At 41.1% G+C, this 25,816-nt stretch overlaps 1 protein-coding gene across 12 annotated transcripts in view; it reads left to right on the forward strand.

The window, feature by feature from the left end:
* Positions 1–25,816, forward strand: part of TNIK (TRAF2 and NCK interacting kinase) — a 398,627-nt gene that overhangs the window by 282,561 nt on the left and 90,250 nt on the right. For 5 of the 12 annotated variants that reach the window (XM_073578856.1, XM_073578860.1, XM_073578853.1 and 2 more), the window contains exons 13-17: positions 5,754–5,864; positions 12,861–12,947; positions 15,748–15,963; positions 18,158–18,547; positions 23,356–23,520. In XM_073578856.1, coding sequence (XP_073434957.1) covers positions 5,754–5,864; positions 12,861–12,947; positions 15,748–15,963; positions 18,158–18,547; positions 23,356–23,520 — 969 coding nt within the window. The remainder of the gene's footprint in view (positions 1–5,753; positions 5,865–12,860; positions 12,948–15,747; positions 15,964–18,157; positions 18,548–23,355; positions 23,521–25,816) is intronic. The other 7 variants (XM_073578861.1, XM_073578863.1, XM_073578862.1 and 4 more) reach the window with 5 other exon arrangements.

Below are 25,816 nucleotides of genomic sequence, written 5' to 3' on the forward strand. Positions count from 1 at the left end.
TTCTTTTCCTGAGTTAAAACATTAGTATTGTTTCTAAATGATTATGAATTTGTTTTCTTAGCATTATTTGAGGTCTGCAAGCACTGCATTTTTTTGTTATTTTGACCATTTCTCAGAAGTAATCAGGCTCCTTGCATCTTCTCGCCCTACCACATACACCAGTGACCCCATTCCGTCACATCTCCTCCAGTCCCTTTCCCCTGCTGTCACCTCTCACCTAACAAAATAGTCAACCTCTCTCTCTCTTCTGGTATCTTTCTTTCCTCATTTAAGCATGCCATCATACATCAATTACTTAAAAAAAAATCCCTCGACCAAAACTGTGACGCTAACTATAGACCTGTCTCTAATCTTTCCTTCATCTCCAAACTCCAGGAACGCCTGGTCCACACCCGTGTTATATGCTATCTCTCAGATAACTCTCTTCTCGACCCTCTTGAATACAGTTTCCGCCCTTTTCACTCTACTGAAACTGCCCTCACTAAAGTCTCTAATGATCTACTAACTGCTAAATTTAATGGTCACTACTCCATGCTAATTCTCTGGGATCTCTCTGCAGCATTCATCACTGTGAATCATCAGCTCCTCCTCACTATGCTACACTCCTTTGGCCTCAAGGACACCGTTCTCTCCTGGTTCTATCTCTCTGACCGCTCCATCACTGTATCTTTTGCTGGTTCCTCCTCTCATCTTCCCCTTACTGTTGGGGTTCCTCAAGGATCAGTCCTAGGCCCCCTACTCTTCTCTTTGTACACTGCCCCTATTGGACAAACAATCAGTAGATTTGGTACCATCACTATGCTGATGACACCTAATTATACAATTCTTCTCCCGATATCACACCTGCCTTTTTAGAAAACACCAGTGATTGTCTTAACGCTGTCTCTAACAACCTTTCCTCCCTCTATCTGAAACTGAACCTGTCAAAAACTGAACTCCTCCTGTTTCCTCCCTCTACTAACCTACCTTTGCCCAATATTGCCATCTCAGTGTGTGGCTCCACTATTACTCCTCAGCAACATGCCCGCTGTCTTGGGGTCATACTTGATTCCGAGCTTTCATTCACCCCCACATCCGATCACTGGTTCTGCACCTCAAAAACATTTCTAAAATTCGACCTTTTATTACTTTCGACTCTGCAAAAACTCTTACTGTTTCTCTTATTCATTCTCTCTCTCCACGCTCCGGTCCCAGTGATCCTTTGCACGAATGACCGCGAGACTTTATCCCTCGAGACCGTGACATCTCGAGGTCATTCTCGCAAAGGATCACTGGGACCGGAGCGTGGAGAGAGGCAGGATGGCTGAACGGGACGTCGGAAGGTGAGAATAACTATATTTTTTATTTTGATTCTATTTTTTACAGGGATGGCCAGCGATACCGGGCGCTCGGCATCGCTGTGCTGATCGCTGGTGAAGCTGTCTGTGTGACAGCTCACCAGCGATCACATAGCGACTTACCAGCGGTCCTGACACCTTGATATCGGTGTTGGGATCGCTGGTAAGTCGCTTAGTGTGACGGGGCCTTAACTCTCTACTAATCGGTCTCCCTCTTATCAAAATCTCCCCTCTCCAATCTGTCTTGAATGCTGCAGCCAGGACCATATTTTTCACCAATCGTTATACCGATGCCTCTACCTTGTGCCAGTTATAACACTGGATACCCATCCACTCCAGAATCCAGTTCAAACTTATTACCCTCACCCACAAAGCTCTCCATGGCTCAGCACCACCCTACATCTCCTCCCTCGTCTCAGCCTACCACCCTACCCGTGCCCTCCGTTCTGGTAATGACCTGAAGTTAGCATCCTCAATAATCAGAACCTCCCATTCTAGTCTCCAATACTTTTCACGTGCTGCACCAATTCTTTGTAATGCACTACCCAGGTTGATACGATTAATCCCCAATCCCCACAGTTTTAAGCGTTCCCTAAAAACGCATTAACTTAATTATCCCTGTGTGGCCCATTCAAATTTTTTTTTTTTACCATATTCAGGTTCCTCTCATCATGTTCTCACATGCTTTATGCATTTAATAGCCCTCTGTGTCTGTACTGTTTTATACTTAGGCTGTTAACTGGTTCATGCAGCATCACCGGAACACCCGATTCGTACACTATGGCTGGTCCGAACAATGAGAGCAATTGTTACCATCTACCTTTCGTGTCTCCCCTTTTTCCTCATAGATTGTAAGCTTGCGAGAAGGGCCCTCACTTCTCTTGGTATCTGTTTTGATCTGTGATTATTGTTTTGCTATAATGTTTGTCTGTCCAAGTCCCCTCTGTGGTGTAATGACCACTGTGTCCACTAGGGGGCGCTGTGTGGATGTCCCAAGAGAGAGGATGAGTGGCAGAATACGGAGTGGCCGTGGTGTGTCTCAAAGTGGGTGGCTTTGAGATGAAGGCTTGGTTATGTGCTGATCAGCAGAGCTGATCGGTCGTGCCTATGTGTTAGGGAGAAACCTTCAGGCAGCTGGAGAGATGGGTGGGTTCTAGCTGCCCACAAACCCACCCAGGGGTGTGTCTGATAACACCTATAGAAAAGGCTGTGTGAGTAGGTGAAGGACCTGTGATGAGGTCATAGCCATGTGACCCAAGGGGCGTGGCTACGGACCATATACGTAGCCAGGGTAGGTCACAAGAGTGAATTCTGGGACCTGATTGGTCCAGTTTGGAAGGTCCCGTGAGGAGAAGGATCTCCTCACTAACAGCCTGTGGAGCGGCTGTGTGGGTAATGGCGGCCAGTGTCTGAGAGTCCCTGAGGAGTGAGTGGATGTCTGCAGCCTGGAGAAACAGCCATATGGGAACCCTGACGTGGGTGAGATAACCCTGGGGCTAAATAGCCTGTATAATGGACGCTATGCTGTCATGTGAAGCTATATAATGGAAGCTGGGCTGTTGTATATTGCTGCTGTGGTTTATGATGGCAAATAAACCTCATGGACTGTTATGGCTTATGAAAACCCGAGCTGGATCTGATTGTGTGGCTGCCAAGCGAGTGTCCCCCAAACTTGAATAACAGCGCTACCGCACACCTCTATAATGTAAAGTGCTGCGGAATATGTTGGCGCTATAGAAATAAAATTATAATTATTTTCATTTTCTGAAAATAAATACAATATTTAGTGCTTGGAAATTCGAAGACATGTTGTCACTAGTTTATTGAATAAAAGAGCAATTTAAATTTTACTCAAAAATATACCTATAAAGAGAAAAATCAGACAACCTGAAAATTCTGCAGTGGTCTCTTAATTTTTGCCGGAGCGGTATATACTGTATATGCAATGTATATTATGATTTTATTCCTTTACAGCCATGAGAAATTGTACTATTTGTTAGTACTCTTTGCCGTTCAAGGGGTTGAACAGGTTTTCTGTAAATTAGCGGTGCCAAGAGTCAGACCGTCACTTATCTGTTATCGAGACCTATTGCGAGCATAGGCTTTTAATCTAATATATAAAGCTCAATGTGTGTGTGTATGTCCAGGATTGGCATCCGCACCGTCGCAGCTACAGGCAAAAAATTTGGTACAGTCACACGTCTGGACCCCAAGAGAGTCATAGGCTATGTTGTGAGGCGAAATTTTAACCCTGCGCGTTCCAATTCCCCAACAATTTTGCCCCTATCTACATAATGGGGAAAAAGTGAAAGGAAAAGTGTTGGAGGCAAATTGACAGCTGCCAGAGGTGAACAAGGGGGACTTAAAGAATGAGAGCGATGGCGCCAAAGAGTATATACCGTACAGTTGCTAAGGTGGGGCCCTGACATGGGATACTCACCACACACGGGGATATGAACACACACACAAAATGCGCCACACACTACCACGTGCTTCAACACATATACCACCCTCAGCACACATTTCACCACACATACACCAACCTCGCCACATAAAAGTCGAAACACAAATGTCGCCACTCAAAACTCGCCACGCTGTCCCAGAGCTGTTTAAAAGATGAAAAATGAGCTGTGATTGGTTGCTATCAGCAACAGTTTTCTTTGTAGACAGTTATGGTAATTGAGGCCTATTATTCTTATCATTTCTATGGTGTAATCGTCCTTCTGTAAAGCTGGAAATAACACAATTTATTACCGTGCCAACACAGACCACCCTCTGACACAGACTGCAGGGGGAGCCAAGTATCACACAGAATAGGATTAGATACACGGCTCAGCAGACAGTATCACACAGGATAGGATTAGATACACAGCTCAGCAGACAGTATCACACAGGATAGGATTAGATACACAGCTCAGCACACAGTATCACACAGGATAGGATTAGATACACAGCTCAGCAGACAGTATCACACAGGAGAGGATTAGACACATGGCTCAGCAGGCAGTATCACACAGGATAGGATTAGATACACAGCTCAGCAGTTAGTATCACACAGGATAGGAATAGATACACGGCTCAGCAGACAGTATCACACAGGATAGGATTAGATACACAGCTCAGCAGTCAGTATCACACAGGATAGGATTAGATACACAGCTCAGCAGTCAGTATCACACAGGATAGGATTAGATACGCAGCTCAGCAGTTAGTATCACACAGGATAGGATTAGATACACAGCTCAGCAGTCAGTATCACACAGGATAGGATTAGATACGCAGCTCAGCACACAGTATCACACAGGAGAGGATTAGACACATGGCACAGCAGACAGTATCACACAGGATAGGATTAGATACGCAGCTCAGCAGTTAGTATCACACAGGATAGGAATAGATACACGGCTCAGCAGACAGTATCACACAGGATAGGATTAGATACACAGCTCAGCAGACAGTATCACACAGGAGAGGATTAGACACATGGCTCAGCAGGCAGTATCACACAGGATAGGATTAGATACACAGCTCAGCAGTTAGTATCACACAGGATAGGAATAGATACACGGCTCAGCACACAGTATCACACAGGATAGGATTAGATACACAGCTCAGCAGACAGTATCACACAGGAGAGGATTAGACACATGGCTCAGCAGGCAGTATCACACAGGATAGGATTAGATACACAGCTCAGCAGTTAGTATCACACAGGATAGGAATAGATACACGGCTCAGCAGACAGTATCACACAGGATAGGATTAGATACACAGCTCAGCAGTCAGTATCACACAGGATAGGATTAGATACACAGCTCAGCAGTCAGTATCACACAGGATAGGATTAGATACGCAGCTCAGCAGTTAGTATCACACAGGATAGGATTAGATACACAGCTCAGCAGTCAGTATCACACAGGATAGGATTAGATACGGAGCTCAGCAGACAGTATCACACAGGAGAGGATTAGATACGCAGCTCAGCACACAGTATCACACAGGAGAGGATTAGACACATGGCACAGCAGACAGTATCACACAGAATAGGATTAGATACAGAGCTCAGCAGACAGTATCACACAGGATAGAATTAGATACGCAGCTCAGCACACAGTATGACACAGAATAGTATTAGATACACGGCTCAGCAGACAGTATCACATAGAATAGGATTAGATACATGGCTCAGCAGTCAGTATCACACAGGATAGGATTAGATGCACAGTTTTTATGTGCAATATAATCATTATAATTTGTTATAACTAACCACAGTTGGTTACTATGCCCAGGCAACGCCGGGCTCTTCAGCTAGTTCTAAATAACCAGACAACTGTTTTAAGCACGAGCAGATATAAATTTTAGATAAAGAATACTATGTATAACTGATAATAATTTACCCTTTTTCCCTTCATTTAGCAGCAAAGACGAGAAAAGGAGATGAGGAAACAGCAGGAGAGAGACCAGCGTCGGCGTTATGAAGAGCAAATGCGCAGAGAGGAGGAACGCAGAAGGGCTGAACATGAAAAGGTTTTATGTTTTTTTAAATTGGATACACTAGTATTTGAAATAAATTAACATGAATTGTAGGTACAGTTGTCAATCCATGGGCTTGTTTACACTTTGCGTTTCTGCTGCTGAAAAAGGGCAGAGTTTTACAGTACCAGCAAAGTGAATGAGATTTCTGACATCTTGTGCACATGCTACTTATTTTTTTCCTTGCAGATTTGAACCTTCAAAGTTTTTTTTTTTCCAAGTATGTCAATTCTCTCCGCGTTTTTGCAGCATTTTTAATCCATTCAAAGAAATGTGAAAAAAAAAATTGCAAAAAAGCGCGTATTTTATGTAGCATTTTTCCTGCCAACTCTGGTTTTTGCAGGAGAAAAAAAAAAACTTGCTACAAATGCTAAACATATGCTCATACTCTAAGTGCACACGTTGCAGATTTGTGTGCGGATCCGCTGCAGATTCTCAAGTGATGCCCAGTACAATGTTAGGCTATGAAAAATAAAGACCGCTGTGAACATGCTGTGGAAAATTCCGAGCGGAAACGCAGCCGTTTATTTTCCGCAGCATGTCAATTCTTTGTGGGGATTTCACAGCTTTTTACACCCATTCCATTATAGGAATCCGCAGGTGTAAAACGCATGAAAAATCCACAGGTAAAACGCGGGCATTTTGACCTGCGGATTTTGCAGATTCCACGCGGAAAAATCCGCACACGAATCCGCAACGTGTGCACATACCCTAAATCTCCTGGCTAGCCTGGTCACTAATAAACTGAAGATACCTCTGTTGTCAGTGCTATAATGTATTGGAGCTGCTAGGCCTACGTTCATGTATAAAATGACTAAAAAACAGATTTGTTTTATTAGATCCTTTATTTCATAGGCTTTAGGCCATGTTCACACGTTCAGTATTTGGTCAGTATTTTAGATCAGTATTTGTAAGCCAAAACCAGGAGTGGAACAGTCAGAGGAAAAGTATAATAGAAACACGTCACCACGTCTGGATTTATCACCCACTCCTGGTTTTGGCTTCTAAATAGTTATGTAAAATACTGACCAAATACTGAACGTGTGAACATGGCCTTTAAGGAATATGTCAGCATTTTTCTCAAAAAAAATTTAATTATTGCACAAATCTGTCAAATAAGGTGAAGCTATCACTTCTTTCCTGTTTATTTTTTTTTAAATTGTCTCTTCAGAGAGGAAGAGGACTAGGACTGTAGTGCCCCCTTATTGGAAGTAGCAATCCTAAAAGTCAATGTTGACCCTTTAATGAGCCTTGTCACATGACTTAGGATAAAAAGCCAGAATCTCAATTTGCAGACACTGTGTTTTGGGGTACTGCCCCTCATCAGTGCAAGTTGTGAGATCTGGTTTGGCTGTGTGAGAGGCGTCTGACCGATATCCAAGAAGTATTGTTTCTCCTTTGCGGAGATTGACATGCTAAGCATGCCAAGATGAAGAGACTTAAAGCCTCAGTGCTCCTCTGGGAAATATGCAAATTGTCTCTTCGGAGAGGAAGAGGGCTAGAACTCTAGTGCCACCTACTGGAAGTAGCAATCCAAAACAGTGTCTGCAAATTGAGATTCTTGTTTGGCCGTTTATCCTAAGTCAAGTGACAAGGCTCATTAAAGGGTCGACATTGACTTTTAGGATCTCTACTTCCAATTGGTGGCACTAGAGTTTGTCCTCTTCCTCTCTGAAGAGACAATTTGCATATTTCCCAAAGGAGCATTGCGGCTTTAACCCCTTTCTGCCATGTGACCTACTATCCCGTCCATGTGCCCTGGGACTTAATTCCCAGGGACGGGATAGTACGTCACAGCGATCAGTGGCGCCGCTGATCGCGGCCGGGTGTCAGCTGATTATCACAGCTGACACCCGGCACTATGTCAGGGGCGGTCACGGACCGCCCCCGACACGTTAACCCCTTGCACACCGCGATCAAACACGATCGCTGTGTACCGGGGGTTAAAGGGAAGCATCGGCAGGGAGGGGGCTCCCTCCGTGCTTCACTGAGCCCCCCACAGCAGCGCAATGTGCAGCGCTGCTGCGGGGGGGCTCCTTCCCTGCAGGTCCCCGGATCCAAGATGGCGACAGGGACCTTCGGGGGCCTGTCACATCATGACAGTGATGTCCCCCCTGGGACAATGTAATAAAGTTTAAAAAAAAAAAAAAAAAAAAAAAAAGTGTAAAAATAATTTTTTACAAATCGCTAAATAAATTAAAAAAAAAAAAAAATATTCCCCAATAAATCCATTTTTTGAAAATAAAAAAAAAAACAAACAATAAAAGTACACATATTAGGTATCGCCGCGTCCGTAACGACCGGCCCTATAAAACTGTTCTATTAGTTAACCCCTTTAGCGAACTACTTAAAAAATAAAAATAAAAAACGAAGCAAAAAAAATAATGATTTATTATCATACCGCCGAACAAAAAGTGCAATAACGCGCAATCAAAAAGACGCATGGTACCGCTGAAAACGTCATCTTGTCCCGCAAAAAAACGAGCCGCCATACAGCGTCATCAGCGAAAAAATAAAAATTTTATAGCTCGCAGAATAAAGCGATGCAAAAATAATTATTTTCTATATAAAATTGTTTTCGTTGCATAAAAGCGCCAAAACATAAAAAAAGACATAAATGAGGTATCGCTGTAACCGTACTGACCCGAAGAATAAAACCGCCTTATCAATTTTACCGCACGCGGAACGGTGTAAACGCACTCCCCCAAAATAAATTCATGAAACGCTGGTTTTTGTTCATTCTGCGTCCAAAAATTGGAATAAAAAGTGATCAAAAGATGTCACGTGCCCGAAAATGGTACCAATAAAAACATCAACTCGTCCCGCAAAAAATAAGACCTCACATGACTCGGTGGATCAAAATACGGAAAAATTATAGCTCTCAGTATGTGGTGATGCAAAAACTATTTTTACAATAAAAAGCGTCTTTTAGCGTGTGACAGCTGCCAAACATAAAAACCGTCATAAATAGTAAATCAACCCCCCCCGTTATCACCCCCTTAGTTAGGGAAAAATAATAAAATTAAAAATTATTTATTTCCATTTTCCGGCTAGGGCTAGAGTTAGGGCTGAGATTAGGGTTAGGGTTGGAGTTAGAATTGGGGGTTTCCACTGTTTGGGCACATCAGGTGCTCTCCAAACGCAACATGGCGTCTGATCTCAATTCTAGCCAATTCTGCATTGAAAAAGTAAAATGGTGCTCCTTCCCTTCCAAGCTCTGCCATGCGCCCAGTGTTTTACCCCAACATATGGGGTATCCGCCTACTCAGGACAAATTACAAAACAACTTTTGAGGTCCAATTTCTCCTGTTACCCTTAGGAAAATAAAAAATTAGGGGCAAAAATATCTTTTTTGTGGAAAAAAATGATTTTTTTATTTTCACGCCCAGGCGTTATAAACTTCTGTGAAGCACTTGAGGGTTCAAAGTGCTCACCACACATCTAGATAAGTTCCGTGGGGGGCCTAGTTTCCAAAATGGGGTCACTTGTGGGGAGTTTCAATAGTTTAGGCACATCAGAGGCTCTCCAAACGCACATGACACCCGCAGACCATTCCATCAAAATCTGCATTCCAAAACGTCACTATTTCCCTTACGAGCCCCGACGTGCCCCCATACAGTAGTTTTCTCCCATATATGAGGAATCAGCGTACTCAGGACAAATTGGACAACAACTTTTGGGGTCCAATTTCTCCTGTTACCCTTGGGAAAATAAAAAATTGGGGACTAAATGATCATGTTTGTGGAAAAAATACGATTTTTTTATTTTCACGCTCGGGCATTATAAACTTCTGTGAAGCCCTTGGGGGTTCAACGTGCTCACCACACATCTAGATAAGTTCCTTGGGGGGTCTAATTTCCAAAATGGGTTAATTTGTGGGGGGTTTCCACTGTTTAGGTACATCAGGGGCTCTCCAAAGGCAACATGACACCCGCAGACCATTCCATCAAAGTCTGCATTCCAAAACGTCACAACTTCCCTTCCGAGCCCGGACGTGTCCCCATACAGTAGTTTTCTCCCACATATGGGGTATCGGCGTACTCAGGACAAATTGGACAACAACTTTTGGGGTCCAATTTCTCCTGGTATCCTTGCGAAAATAAAAAAATTGGGGACTAAAAGATCATGTTTGTGGAAAAAATACGATTTTTTTATTTTCACGCCCAGGCATTATAAACTTCTGTGAAGCACTCGGGGGTTCCAAATGCTCACCACACATCTAGATAAGTTCCTTGGGGGGTCTAGTTTTCCAAAATGGTGTCATTTGTGGGGGGTTTCCACTGTTTTGGTACACCAGGGGCTCTCCAAACGCGACATGGTGTTGTCCGATCTCAATTCCAGCCAAAAAAGTCAAATGGCGCTGCATCCCTTCTGAGCTCTGCCATGCGACCAAATAGTTGTTTACACCCACATATGGGGTATCAGCGTACTCAGGACAAATGGCACAATAACATTTAGGGTACTGTTACCCTTGGGAAAATAAAAATTGGGGGTGAAAAGATCATTTTTGTGGAAAAAATAAGATTTTTTAAATTGTACCGCTGTACATTATAAACTTCTGTGAAGCCCTTGTGGGTTCAAAGTTCTCTCCACATATCTAGATAAGTTCCTTGGGGGGGTCTAGTTTCCAAAATGGGGTTTCCAATGTTTAAGCACATCAGGGGCTCTCCAAACGTGACATGGCGTCCGATCTGAATTCCAGCCAATTTTGCAAAAAGAAAAAGTCAAACCGCGCTCCTTCCCTTCTGAGGTCTGCCATGCGCCGAAACAGTGGTTCCCCCCCACATATCAGGTATCAGCGTACTCAGGACAAATTGCACAATAACTGTTGCAGTCCAATTTCTCCTGTTACCCTTGGTAAAATAAAAAAAATTGAACCTGAAGTGGTTTTTTTGTGAAAAAAAAGTTAAATGTTCATTTTTTTTTTTTTTTTAAATATTCAAAAAATTCCTGTGAAGCACCTGAAGGGTTAATAAACTTCTTGAATGTGGTTTTGAGCACCTTGAGGGTTGCAGTTTTTAGAATGGTGTCACTTTTGGGTATTTCTATCATATAGACCCCTCAAAGTGGCTTCAAATGTGATGTGGTCTGTAAAAATAAAATGGTGTTGCAAAAATGAGAAATCGCTGGTCAACTTTTTACTTAAGTTTTTTGTGTGCCGTATCTCTGTGATTTAAGGGCATAAAAATTCAAAGTTGGAAAATTGCGAAATTTTCAAAAATTTCACCAAATTTCCGTTTTTTTTCACAAATAAACGCAAGTTATTTGAGTGAAATTTTACCACTAACATGAAGTACAATATGTCACGAGAAAACAATGTCAGAATCACCAGGATACATAGAAGCGTTTCATAGTTATTACCTCATAAATGGACAGTGGTCAGAATTGTAAAAATTGGCCCGGTCATGAACGTGCAAACCACCCTTGGGGGTTATGGGGTTAAGTCTCCTTATCTCGGCATGCTTAGCATGTCAATCTTCCCAAGGAGAAACGATACTACTTGGATATCTGTTTTACTTGGGTAACTCTGTGCTACATATTTTAGATCTCATAGGCCATGTTCGCATGTCCATTAATCGATAGAATGGATCCAGCAGAAATCCGTTGATAAAGTTTTGCAGACACAACTTCTTTGTCCGCCTGAAAAAAACCTCTTTCAACTGGATCCGTTTTTAAACATTACAGTCTATGGAAAACGGATCCATTAAATATTTTTTCCAACTTTAAAAAGATCAAGATTTTGCTTACTTGACCAGTTTCAAATAGATGATTACAAGAAAGTTCACATGTGTAATAATATATGTTAAGTATTTTTTTCCACCTCCAGTAAGCAAAAAATGGATCATTTTCAAATAGAAGAAAAAAGATTGCTATTTAAAGCGAACCTGTCATCAGCATTTTGCTAAGTAAACTAGAAGCATTGTCAGTTTGGCACATTGATTAAAATGATAATTGGGTTGAAGAAATCTGTCTTGTGGTTCATGTGTAATCAGTGTTAGAAGCTTTTAGTTAATGTGATGCCCGCGCTCCATGATGTGACTGTGAGCGGCTCTTTATTGGTGCCCTGGCCTCATCGTCCTCAATCTGGGCTTAAGTGACAGGTAACTGAACCTTCAGTGACCTGTCTCCTATATTAATGTCGGCGCATTTAATATTGTGGTCCAGTCCTAAAAAAAAAAAAATGTTTCAACAAAATGATGTCACCGGCTCATGCACAGTAGCATCTACTGGCAAGCGATTCTCTCTATCTAGGAATGCGCCACCCACTGTGTACCGGGGACCAGTGCGGGAGTGTTGCTATCGTCAGTGGCGACAATTTCCTTTTCTTTTACGGACTCCCACACTGTTCCTCGAAACACAGTGGGTGGCGCATGCACATATTGAGAGCAATGCTTGCACTGTTGAATCAAAATGTATTTATTTTTTTGAAGATCACAATATTACATGTGCAGTATTTAAGATAGGAGGCAGGTCACTGAAGGTTCAGTTACCTGTCATTTAAGGCCAGAATGATGATGAGGCCAGGGCACCAAAAAGAAGCCCCGCCTCAGAGCACGAGCATCTCATTAACTCAAAACTGCAAACACAGGATAAACAAGAACCACAAGACTGATTCCTTCAACCCAGAGATCATAATTTTAATCATTGTAACAGCGCCAACCTGACAATGCCTGTAGTTTACTTTGCAAAATCCTGATGACCAGTTTGCTTTAATGGATCTGTTTTCCATAGATTTCAATGTTTAAAAAAAAAAAGCGGAACCAGTTGAAATAATCTTTTTTTCAGGTGGACAAAATAGTTGTGTCTGCACAAGTTCTTTATCAACGGATTGCTGCTGTATCCATTCTAACTCATGATTACTGGACATGTGAAGATGGCCTTAGCACTTTGACTAATTTATATATTTTCCCTTTGTGTGTTATCTAATGTCCTATTCCCCTATTCTTTAGCTTTCTCACTTCTTTCTTTTTCGAACACTGTCCCTACCAGGAGTACATCAGACGACAGCTAGAGGAAGAGCAGAGGCAATTAGAGATCTTGCAGCAGCAATTACTGCAGGAACAAGCCCTGCTTCTGGTAATGCCCTGCCCCAGCATGTCCACTCCATCGTGTGTGCATGGCTGGAAGTGTTTGTCAATCATGCCACCCTCATGACATATTGCATGACATTTGTATGTTTTATGCCTGTAACGATGACACATTGACGTGCGATTACCAGTATAATTTTTTGCTAAGTGCAACAGAAAATGTTAGGCTAGGTTCACGTTTGCGGATGGCCGAGCTGTGAAGGGCTGCGGACTTCCTCTGTGAAGCTCCGCCCACTGCCGCACCTCCTCTGGCCAGCTCCGCCTACGTCTGCATGCGGCTTGCGTACCTATCTTTAATGTTGGGTACGCAAGTAGTGCGGATGTATGCGGATGCCTCCGCATGCGTCGTTTTGACGCACCACTCCAGCGTTGTTTTTTTATTTTGTCCCTGGAGTGGTATCAATAATCCTTGCTACCTGCCTCTAGTCTTATACTTTCCAGTTGCCATCTTCAGCTATAACTGGTGCCGCGCTAGTCCCGATCTGCCATCTTGTTACCTGCAATTTCTGACTGACTACAAGTCAGAGGTATCGGCCACAAGCTCTCAATGAAAGTCTGAGGTCCTCGCTCTGACTCTCATAGATCTACAGTACACTAGTGACTTTTGGCTCGCCCAGCAAACACTGGAGCAATCTGGCAGGTCACAACTTGCAGAAGATGACCAGAGCGACACCTATCACAAAAGAAGGCGGCGGCTGGTATGATACAAGGGGCAGGGAACTTATATTAGTAATGCTACTCCAGCTGTAAAATAAAATAAAAAAACGCTGGAGTGGTGCTTATTCAATGTTTCACTCTGGCCACTAGAGAAGTCACAGTATACTGACATTTTTTTCTGTGGCTCACTTTCCAACTTTGCTGTATAGATTGGGACAGATCATCAGAGTTATCTCATTATTATTGGAAGGTGTGCAAGGTAATAACCGCTCAGCCAAACTGCTGGAAACTTATATAGGAAATAGAGGTGGTGCTCCCCTTTGCCTGGAGACTAGTGATCTATGACATTTCACTTTGTAAGTTTACCCCACTTCATTTCAGCAGACATAAGGTTACTACAGACATAGCTTTTCTGAGACATGGCTAAAATAAAGACATAATTTATATAGTGTAAAAAAAAAAAGAAAAAAAAATAGTTAAATTAAAAAAAACAGCATTTCTCTTTGATTTACTTAAATGTAATAAGTTAAGCTGAAGCAAATAAGTACAGATTTAATGACACCTAAAGAAGATAAAGTGGCCGTACCCATGACCGTTACCCATTAGGCCAACAGCGGTCATCTTATTCCAATGTGCAAAAAAGTAATGGATGGGTTTCATTTTGATGTAGTAAGTCATTATTATTTATAACTTGACATTTCTGGAAACAGTTGGGCTATTCCCACTCATTAGTTGGTCAGCGGATCCTGGCAAATATCTAATGTGTATGGTCAGCTGTAAAAAGATTGTCCGGATCTGTAGACTTTGCATTTGTGTCTGTACTGTCATGTCTTGACGCTTTCTACTAATGCAGGCGCTGTAATGTAATAGATCAGCCGTGTCCTTCTTTTTGTACAAATAGGCTTTTGCGCAAACTTTTCCTATAAGATGGTTGAAGGCCTTGTGCTACTTTTCGTGGGCTCTTCTTCTGCTTAAAGGGGTATTCCCATCTCCACAGTCCTATCCCAATATGTAGTAGGTGTAATAATAGATATTGCCTCCAATTAGAAATGCAGTATAGTTCTTCTGATTCACTATATTGCTTATTTCATGTGCAGGCATTGCAGTAGCTCAGGTAATCTTGGTTATTACTAGTGATGAGTGAGTATAATTGTTACTCGAGATGTCCCGAGAATGCTCGGGTGATCTCGGAGTATTTGGGCGTGCTCGGAGATTGTTTCTGTAGCTGCATGACTTGCGGCTGCTAGACAGCCTGAATACATGTGGGAATTTCCTAACAAACAGGCAACCCCCACATGTATTCAGGCTGTATAGCAGCCGCAAATCATGCAGCTACAGCGACAGAAACGAAATCTCCGAGCACATCCAAATACTCGGAGATCACCTGAGCATGCTCAGGAAAACCCGAGTAACAAGTATACTCGCTCATCACTAGTAATAACCAAGATTACCTAAGCTACTGCCATGCCTGCACATGAAATAAGCAACATGGTGAATCAGAAGAACTATACTGCATTTCTAATTGGAGGTATTTGCTAATATTATTATTACTACATCTACCACATATTGAGATAGGATCATGAAGATGGCAATATCCTTTAATTTACTGTTGAATACCCAGTTAAGCATATCATATATTTCTAACTAATAACCAATCTGTATAACTCTATTTTTGTATGAGGTATTGTTTAAGGCTGCTTTTCTTTTTTGCTCTGTGCTTTCCATCTGTTTAGAAGAAATAACTTTGAGATGTTTAGCATTCATACAATATCATTTAATGATCGGTCATTGTAGACCCGGCCCTGACCCTATTTTTAATGTAATTTTTTTAGTTGAAATTAGTATTAGATTTTAATAACCGGTCCCACTTGGTGGTCGCAACGATTTTCAGCAGTGTTATTAAAAATTGAATGTAAATTGATTGCCGCATGTATTTGTTGCAAGTTAGAACTGTCTTCCATGATGAGCTAATGTGCGTAAATCACCTCCACTATATAACACACGCTATTAGGGCATTGAATGTTCGCTCATTCGTTGCAGACATCACTCATGCCCCGGATGGATGTTCCTTCATATTCTACGTTCTCACAGTCTTGTGTGTAACTTGTCTTACTTTGTCATTTTTCTTAAAGGAATATAAGCGCAAACAGCTAGAAGAACAAAGACAAGCGGAAAGATTACAGCGGCAACTGCAGCAGGAGCGAGATTATTTAGTCTCTCTGCAACAGCAGCAACAACAGCAACAGCAGCAGCAACGTCAACAGGAGCAAAGGCCACCTGACAAGAAGCCCCTATATCATTACAAGGAGGGTCTGAACCCTGCAGAGAAACCAGCCTGGGCTAAAGAGGTATGGTGCCTGGATTGCATAGAAAGTGCTGCCGTTCACGAACGTTTGGATAGGGTCAGCAACTTTTTGAATTTTTATTTATGGCTAGTGTGTGAGGCTTATGTGTTTAATGTTCTTTTGAATTGTTTGACTTTTTCCTTATTTTGTAAAGTCGGTGTCATGCTATGAGCTAGCTCAAATTATATATTACGGTAAGTATTTTCTGCATAATACATAATTTCCATATTTTGGACCCAACTTCCTTTGACTTTTCTATAAAATATCTCTCTTTTTACTAGAAAAGACTATTATTTTATCATAGAAGGGTCACCCACAGCATTCTGATCACAGATGGTACAACTTTCAGCTCCATTGATCACTTGTACATTATGAGGGAAACTTGTGGCAAGGGTGTCGTTGCCACCACATGAGTAGTGGAACTTAACTCAGTTTTCCTTGACTCAGTGGGATGGACTTACTGGATCATCCAGATCAAAATTTTTTTTTTTCTGTTTGTTGTGGTTAATAAATGAGGGTCTGGATCAGGGAACCCACATCTACTAACTCAGAATTCCATAATGGTGATCTAGATAATAATAATAAAAAATGTTATTTATGCACCCACCTGGAAATTGTTCTGTATTGTGATTGAACAATCTCACACAATTTACAGCAATACTCTGAAGCTCATTCCCCAGTTCATCCTGAGTGGCTCTGTACTCACACTTTTAAATTAGATATGTCAGCTCTTATCATGCCTTTTTTTAGTAAAACCTTGAGTTCCCTTTTAAAGGGGTTTTCCGGGCACACAGTTTATTAAAACATTTTAAAGCCTATAAGAAATTAAGAAACTTCATAATTTACTTGCTGTTAAAATTATGTTCTCATACTGAACCGTCAAAAGCCTGCATGCAGGAGACAGAACTCAGCCAGCACCTTTGAGAGCAGTGTATTCTAAATAATAATGTAATGGAAGAAGTGGTCAGTGATCCTCGATTGACAGGAGATTTGTACAGGGTGGGAGCAGAAGTAAAATGCCAGTTCTACAGATCTATCAGTTATATGGCTCTTTGCTCTCCTGCAAATATACTGTATATTAGTATGTGAAAGCTTGAAAATAATGGGAGTGTTAGGAGCAAGAAATAGCCTGGGCATTAAGTTATCCGTCTTGAGACTGTAGAAGTCTCAGAATGGTGCTTTCTAGATGGAGCAGGTGATCGCTGAAGCTGGGAGTGAGTGAGCTGTGTGACATATTCTTCTGGCAGAAAAGTTTAAGAGCACTGATTCTTGGGAAATATTATCAAGAGGAACAGAGGGAGACTTCAGGTTGTAAACAATAACAGACCACAAAGATGGTTGCATGGAGTGAAAAAGAAATATAGAGGTAAAATGAAGGTCATTTTTAGACTCATTACAGGGACAGCTAGATCTTCTTATTTTGGATGTGCCTGGAAAACCTCTTCATATAATAGTTGTTCCTCTTTTGTTGTTGTTGAATATCTATGAATAAATTGACAATTGGTGTTACCAGGTGCGGGGGAATGTCTCTCCACTGTCTGACATTGGCATCAATGTGTAGGGACACGGGCCCTATTAAATCCCAGTTGTCCATTATTCATAATTTTACAGTAGTAATATTAATCAGACTAATGCCACATACAGTTATCAGAAAGGATGCTCTCATAATGTATACTGAATGCAAGTCATTACTCAAATAGACATGGGGCTCTTCATTAACAACATTAACAATAGATTAAGTGTTTTTTTCTCTTCAATTCATTTGGCTTTGCCTTATTTGCGTGTTTTTTTTTGCAGTGCCTCAAACTCAGTGAAATTAAGAGCAGTATTTAGCAATCATTATTGGCCAGCCATGCTTCTTGTTAAAGCTTTTTTTTCACTTATTCTTTGAAAACCAGAGATTACCTTATAAATCACTAGTTAGTTGCTTTCAGTATTGTATGCCAAAGACTGCTAGTTATTTTTCCAGGGAGCAACATTACATAGTAACCCAGCCTAACATGACTGCAGTAGGATTTGCATGTTACGAGAAACCATCGCTAACAGAAGCTCAGCCAAGTAAAAGTAACATACAAATGCATTGTATGCCATTAAGGAATGTGATGTGCATGCTCCATTAAATTATCTAATTTGTCATTGTGAGTTTTTCTTTTATGTTGTGTTGTAATAGTATAATTTTGTGTGATCCCACTCCCAGGTTCAACAGCGATCTCTTAGTAATTCGCCTGTTCTTCCAGCTAAGCAGCAGCACCCTTCTGTTCTCGAGCAGCAGGTGCCCCCGGTAACCAAAGATGCATCTACTAGTTGGCAGCCCTCAACTAGGCCAAATTCTCAGAACCTGCAAGCATCAGGTCGTGTGAAAATGGACAACTTAGCTCCATCCATGATATTGCCTTCAATTCAGATTTCCAAATCAGGGCCCTGGTCACAAGCAACACAGAATGACGTGCAATCTCTAGATGATGAAGTGAGATTCTTACTCCAAGTGAACTCACAAGAAAATGAACCAGGGAGGAAGTCGGTGACATCCCTTAAAGGGTCCCGATCACAAGGATGTAGTCCTGCCAGGGACACGGGACTTACCAAGGTCATGAGAGTTTCAATTCTTTACCAACACAAGCGTGCATGAACCATTGACCAGGCATCTGTGAAGGCACAGGAGATCTAGTCACCAGCTTTTCTTGTGTAACTTCACGGGCGGACAGGTCATGCATGAGTAGTGTACATCTTGGGAGTCTTTCTACTACACAACATCTAAAAAATGTCATACCTGCTGTTAAAAGCATGTATTAACCTCATGTTATATCTGGCTGTGGTAGCTTCAAAATCAACTTAATCCCTAAAGTGATTTGTAGCATCAAAATCTAACATCTCCCTTGGAGGCGGTAACTTTCCTCCATCTTTATACTAGCGCTTACTAACTGCTGTCTTTGTCCGTACGTCCCCTCCTTGTTGTGTTGCCTTGCTCATCATCAGCTTCCAGTTATATGTACATATTTTTTGGCAGTATGTGCGCTGACATTTTCAAGCTCACTTTTTATTTTTTTGGACGTTACTGTCAACTAAATTTTAGAGATTAATTATATAGTATTAATCGTAGGAACTATTTTATCAAGTGCCAGGGTTTTAGGAGAATGTGCTAAAGCGATTGTCTGATGAAGGCAGCAACTTTTCAAAAAGAAGCTAGCACAGCGATTCGCTGATCGCTGCAGGTCCAGCTGTTGTCACCCTTGTAAGTCTTAAGTTATCAGAGACGAAATCTACAGACACGATTACATTTCCAGTCACTGTAGGGAAAATGTGACAAGACATGGTGGAACTACCTTTTAATTTGTTACGTCTAGCAGCAGACAATTTCAAACCTCTAACCACTGGCCTCTTTTTAGTAATCCTGGTATATATTTGGCCCCACAATCCATGTATATGTATAGTTGGGAAATTGTGGATAACTCTGCAGGCTACACCACAGTTTACGGAAGTGCTGCTCACATAGGCTTCAAAGTTTGGATCACATGTCTATACTGCCGCAAATAGATCCTCGGGTTCTCTTGTCGAAGTATAAGCTGGAGAATGCCCATACGGTAATAAATAACATTTGCTAGGCCACTAAGAAATCTGACATTTCTAAGAATCTTTTATTTGTGGTCACACAGGTTACAGGTCTTGTCAAGGTTATGACACAGTTTTCAGTGCTAAGCACCTGGGTGATCCTGAAGCTTTTCTTCCCCTAAACAGCAGAAGTTCCCAGTGGTTGACAACAAGCAGAGAAAACCATTAGGAATTGATCTGAAAAAATCCATAATGCAATGAGTATCTCTTAATTGTTGAAACTGGAATTGTCCCTGAAATATACCAACATTTTCTAGCGCCCCTCATCCCTAATTAGGTCTGTCCGTAGGTCCATTAAACCAATTTATCCAGTGAGTCAAGTGATGTCGTCTCTGAGCAGCCATTCGCCTTCTCTATACCTTTCTTCCGACTTAGTCCATCATGGAATATCATCTTAACTGCAAGTGGCTTATTCATAGTTTGCGCATTGGCATGTTTGTCATCTACACCTGTATTGTACCCCCTCTATATTCATTTTGTTTTTGCAATGCATCCACTTTTTCATAATTTTTTTTAGTTTATATAGACCCTCAAGCTGCAGTACATCTATCTACTCCACATTTGCACCACAAAAACTCCCTTATTTTGCACTGAATATGCTCTTTTAGTTTTGCACCATGCACTATTCTTGCTAAGGCATTCTTAAATCATCAGCAGAACACTCTGGGGCCGACTCATTAAGATTAGTGTTACACACACCAATGTCAATGAAGGGCTCGCTGAAGTACGATGCCCCAAATTCATTATGAGACTCACTCCATCTAAAGAATATGGGGGCATCTTCTCAGTAGTGTGTGCCTAACTTAAAACGCTACTCCAGTTAGTAGCATTTCTGGCGTGAAAGAAGCTGCCACTTTACCTGAATTTAATGGGCAGCCGTAGCCACTCCCTGTCCTGATCTAGTTCCTCAAGTCTGCCCCATTTTGTCGAATCTCAAGCAAAAATTTAGCGACTTTTTCGTAGCTTTTTATGCAAGTATTCTGGGATAAAAGCTTTAATGAATTGCTCCAACCCCGAGTCTCCTGATCCCTCTCCTACAAATCTGCTTGCTTGGTTTGACTGGGCACGCATGTCTTTTAAGTGGAGATATTTGAGAAAGTCACTGCTAGTCATTTCTGGTGGTTGCCTATCCATTACGAGAACAAAAGGATCAGGCAATAAAATTTAACATGCCTTGTTCTTCATTTGGGAGGTCCCCATAGAGTTTAGATTAATTGCATATGGGGGCTTCACTATCAGCCTTATCTCTCGTTGTTAGTCAGATACAGGGGAGGACACAGTCCATAGAGGGCCTCTGTGCAAGGACAGTATATGGGCACTTTGCAGTACAGTAGTTCCTCACCAAGCACTTCATCATATGTCTGCAACAGAAGACACTTGCCATTTTGGAGGTGGTAGTGGACCTTGTTACCTCTCCGGCCCCTTTACGACTGCATATCTTGCACCAATGGTATGTCTGGAGATAGGTGAAGGCCCTTCACTTGTCCTGGCTGCCTGGGCCTAATAATGCCACTGCAGACAGTACCAAGTTAGCCACATAGTGATTAGGATAAGTATATTGCACTAGTTCTCTGGGTTCCTCTTTACATAGTAAAGTCTTAGGGTAACAGCAAGCATATTTGTATCCCTGAGAAGTATATAGTTTCCAGTCACTACTGATATGGAATCCGTGCATGCAGCCAGAATATCGGAGCGTCATTCATCCCGTGCACTCTAGGACGGTCTTGTGTTGAAGTCACTCTTTTATATTAAGGGTATTTCATGCAAAAATATTTGGTACATTTTTATATCTAATAATGGATAATCAAGAATTCATTTATTTTTATTTTCTTATTTAAAAAATAAATCAAAAGAAAACTGATGTTTTAGCCTGTACTGCCATTTTTATAGCTAGCGGAGTATACCCACACTAATTCTGTGTCTTTGAATGTGATCGGCTGGTGGTGGTTCATAGGGATCCTTTCTGCAATTCTGTCCATTGTATGCAATACTCTTTCTTATAGAAGTGTGTTGTGTGTTTATCTATGTAGCATCTTCTGGTTTTATTCTAGCATGTTTCAGGCACAATATTCTAAATATTCATTACGATTGCGTGCATGGCAAGCATACAGAAAATTGTGGAAATTTGTCTTATAAGGGTGAAACTGTGTATGTACTTACCGATGGTGGAGGTTATTAATTCTGAGTTTAAAAAAAACCATAAAGTATCCTTTGTAACAGGTATCCATACTTTCTTTATTTTTCCTTTCCTCTGTTCTCTGTTGTTTTTCCTGTTTTCCTCCTCTATTTATCTGATTTCCCTACATCCTTATTTTCATTATTCATAAAACATATTGGAAAAGTATATTCCATTTTACTTTACAAAGAATAACCATTTTTTGCCTAAAAATGAGCTTAAAAAATAGTTGTGCAATGTACCCACTTATCATCCCCTCAGTAAAAGCATGATGGCAGCATTTATTTCTTTTTTTTGTAAACATTTGGTCAGGAAGTCAGTGTAAAGAAGGACAAGCCTGCCTCTCTCTCCATTACTCATTTTCTTTCTTCTAAAGCTACACGTTGATGTGTTCTGTACAGCTGAGTGCATTTAGACAGCTTTTGCTGTTCTTTTTTTTGAATAGAATAGTCATCTATACAATTCTGTATATTAAAAAGTGTAAATATTAAGCCTTTAAAATGGCCTTTCGTTCAAATATCTATTTTTCCTTTTTTACATTTTTTTCCAAAAATGTAGTATTTAATATTTTGTATTAAATTCCCACAAACTTCAATAACATTTATAAATAAATGTATATTGAGAAATAGAAACTATTCATTTTACTTTTTACCTTCTTACTTTCTTGCTTGCCCTTTCTTACTTTCTTCTTGTCTTTCTTGTCCTTCCTTTCTATCATGCTTGCCTTTCCTTTCTGTCATGCTTGTCCTTCCTTCCGATCTTGCTTGCCCTTCCTTCCATTGTTTCTTTCTTGCATGCCCTTCCTTTCTGTCACGCTTGCCTTTATTTCCTTTCTATCTTGCTTGCCCTACCTTCCTTCTTTTCTATCTTGCTTGCCCTTCTTTCCTTCCTTCCTTTCTGTCATGCTTGCCCTTCCTTCCTATCTTGCCTGCCTTTCCTTCCTTCCTTGCTTGCCGTTCATTCCTTTCTCTCTTGCCTGCTCTTCTTTTCTTCCTTCCTTCCTTTCTTCCTTCCTTGCTTGCTCTTCCTTTCTGTCTTGCTTGCCCTTCCTTCCTTCCTTTCGGTCTGTCTTGCTTTCCCTTCCTTCTTTTCTATCTTGCTTGCCCTTCCTTCCATCCTTCCCTCTATAAATGTTGTGCTAAAGTTACCTTTTATTTCAGTCTTTCCAATCATTTTGAGTTCTTTTTCCTTATATCCATATTTAAAGAGCACATTACATTTGTAAGAATGTTTACAAATTATGGCATTATTAATAATATAGCATTATTATTAGCACTCCCAATGAGTACCTGCACTTTTTCACAAAAATGTCTCTAATGCTTCCTCTTCTCACTTATAGTAGTAGATACAAGTATTTGTCTTTGCTGTATGTGTAAGTCATGAGCTCTTTGTACTGAGGTTTTTCTGTAACTGACATTCATTTATAGGCACGTTACAGAAAAAGCATAGCTCGTCCGCTGTCGCCTGTGTCCTTAGGGCCAACTCAAGTGGTCGGAGCCTGGACAATTATTCCCGTCTCGCTTATGAAAGGCTGAGATATGAAAAGCCCTTTCATGAAAACACAAAGCGTGAATTTTCTCTGCTTATTTGATTGTTTTCCTGTTGCACAGGTAGAGGAGCGATCTCGTCTCAACCGCCAAAGCTCCCCTGCAATGCCACATAAAGTAGCTAATAGGATATCTGATCCAAACCTGCCACCAAGATCTGAATCATTTAGCATCAGTGGGGTACAGCCGGCACGGACACCGCCAATGCACAGACAGATAGACCCGCAGGTAAAACTTTATATATTTAAAGTTTTGAATGCCTTAAAAGTGACAATTATCAATTGGGTTTCACTGAACTTGCTTTATTAAATACCGTAGTTAATTGTATAGTACCATGCTTTCAGAATACAAAATGAAGGTTCACATGAACGTATAATGGCTATATATTGTCTTCCATATTATGGTGTCTGTTCTTGGCCTGACCAAACTAATGACACCGGGCAAAAAAAAAATTGTGGGGCTACAGTGACTGAAGCTGTGACACTGCCTCTATCACCGGGATTGATTCTGGATGTCATTGGGGGATGACAGTGAAAGAAGCTGTGCTAAGGTACTGCGTTGTCACCCTATGATGAAGTTTTGTTTCAGCCGGGGTGATAGAAATGACTATGACCTCTTCCTGTGATGCACCCTTTGAAACTTCCTTCAAATGTATCGTCACAGGAGGTAAAGTAAAACAAAACAAACAGATATAGAGTTTAGCTGTATAGAGATTACAGTAGGGAATTTTCATATAAAGGTAGTTAGGGGTTAAAAATGGATATTTTTACTGGGATTTTATGTATCGGACAACCCTGTTAGGTTTTTGAAGTTGATTTGAAATTGTGAACATTGAGGGTTTTTTCATTAACTTTTTTGGATTGTTTAGGGTTGACACCTTACAATATATAGTACATGTCCTGAAAGTGGAAATTGAAGACCGAATTTAAGAATGTAGGTATGAGAGAGCTTAGACGTTTTGATAGTGTATTGGGTGACATACAGTGCCTTGCAAAAGTATTCGGGCCCCTGGAACTTTTCAACCTTTTCACACATATCATGCTTCTAACATAAAGATACCAAATGTAAATTTTTGGTGAAGAATCAACAGCAAGTGGGACACAATTGTGAAGTTGAACAAAATTTATTGGTTATTTTAAATTTTTGTGGAAATTCAAAAACTGAAAAGTGGGGTGTGCAATATTATTTGGCCCCTTTAACTTAATACTTTGTTGCGCCACCTTTTGCTGCGATTACAGCTGCAAGTCGCTTGGGGTATGTTTCTATCAGTTTTGTACATCTAGCAAACAGCTCGAGCTCAGTGAGGTTTGATGGAGATCGTTTGTGAACAGCAGTTTTCAGCTCTTTCCACAGACTCTCGATTGGATTCAGGTCTGGACTTTGACTTGGCCATTCTAACACCTGGATACATTTATTTGTGAACCATTCCATTGTAGATTTTGCTTTATGTTTGGGATCATTGTCTTGTTGGAAGATAAATCTCCATCCCAGTCTCAGGTCTTTTGCAGACTCCAACAGGTTTTCTTCATGAATGATCCTGTATTTGGCTCCATCCATCTTCCCATCAATTTTAACCATCCTCCTTGTTCCTGCTGAAGAAAAGCAGGCCCAAACCCTGATGCTGCCACCACCATGTTTGACAGTAGGGATGGTGTGTTGAGGGTGATGAGCTGTGTTGCCTTTACGCCAAACATATCGTTTGGCATTGTTGCCAAAAAGTTCGATTTTTGGTTTCACCTGACCAGAGCACCTTCTTCCACATGTTTGATGTGTCCACATGTTTGGTGTGTTTCCCAAGTGGCTTGTTGCAAACTTTAAACAACACTTTTTATGGATATCTTTGAGAAATTGCTTTCTTCTTTCCACTCTTCCATAAAGGCCAGATTTGTGCAGTGTACGACTGATTGTTGTCCTATGGACAGACTGTCCCACCTCAGCTGTAGATCTCTGCAGTTCATCCAGAGTGATCATGGTCCTCTTGACTGCATCTCTGATCAGTCTTCTCCTTGTTTGAGATGAAAGTTTAGAGGGACGGCCGGGTCTTGGTAGATTTGCATTGGTATGATACTCCTTCCATTTCAATATGATCGCTTGCACAGTGCTCCTTGGGATGTTTAAAGTTTTGGAAATCATTTTGTATCCAAATCCGGCTTTAAACTTCTCCACAACAGTATCACAGACCTGCCTGTTGTGTTCCTTGGTCTTCATGATGCTCTCTGCTTCAAACAGAACCCTGAGACTGTCACAGAGCAGGTGCATTTATACGGAGACTTGGTTACACACAGGTGGATTATATTTATCATCATTAGTCATTTAGGACAATATTGGATCATTCAGAGATCCACAATGAACTTCTGGAGTGAGTTTGCTGCACTGAAAGTAAAGTGGCCGAATATTGCACGCCCCACTTTTCAGTTTTTGAATTTCCACAAAAATTTAAAATAACCAATAAATTTTGTTCAACTTCACAATTGTGTCCCACTTGTTGATTATTCACCAAAAATTTACATTTGGTATCTTTATG

The sequence above is a fragment of the Dendrobates tinctorius genome, unplaced genomic scaffold (genome assembly GCF_039654945.1).
Source record: "Dendrobates tinctorius isolate UK_male_01 unplaced genomic scaffold, ASM3965494v1 ptg000060l, whole genome shotgun sequence".
NCBI classification, from domain to species: domain Eukaryota; kingdom Metazoa; phylum Chordata; class Amphibia; order Anura; family Dendrobatidae; genus Dendrobates; species Dendrobates tinctorius.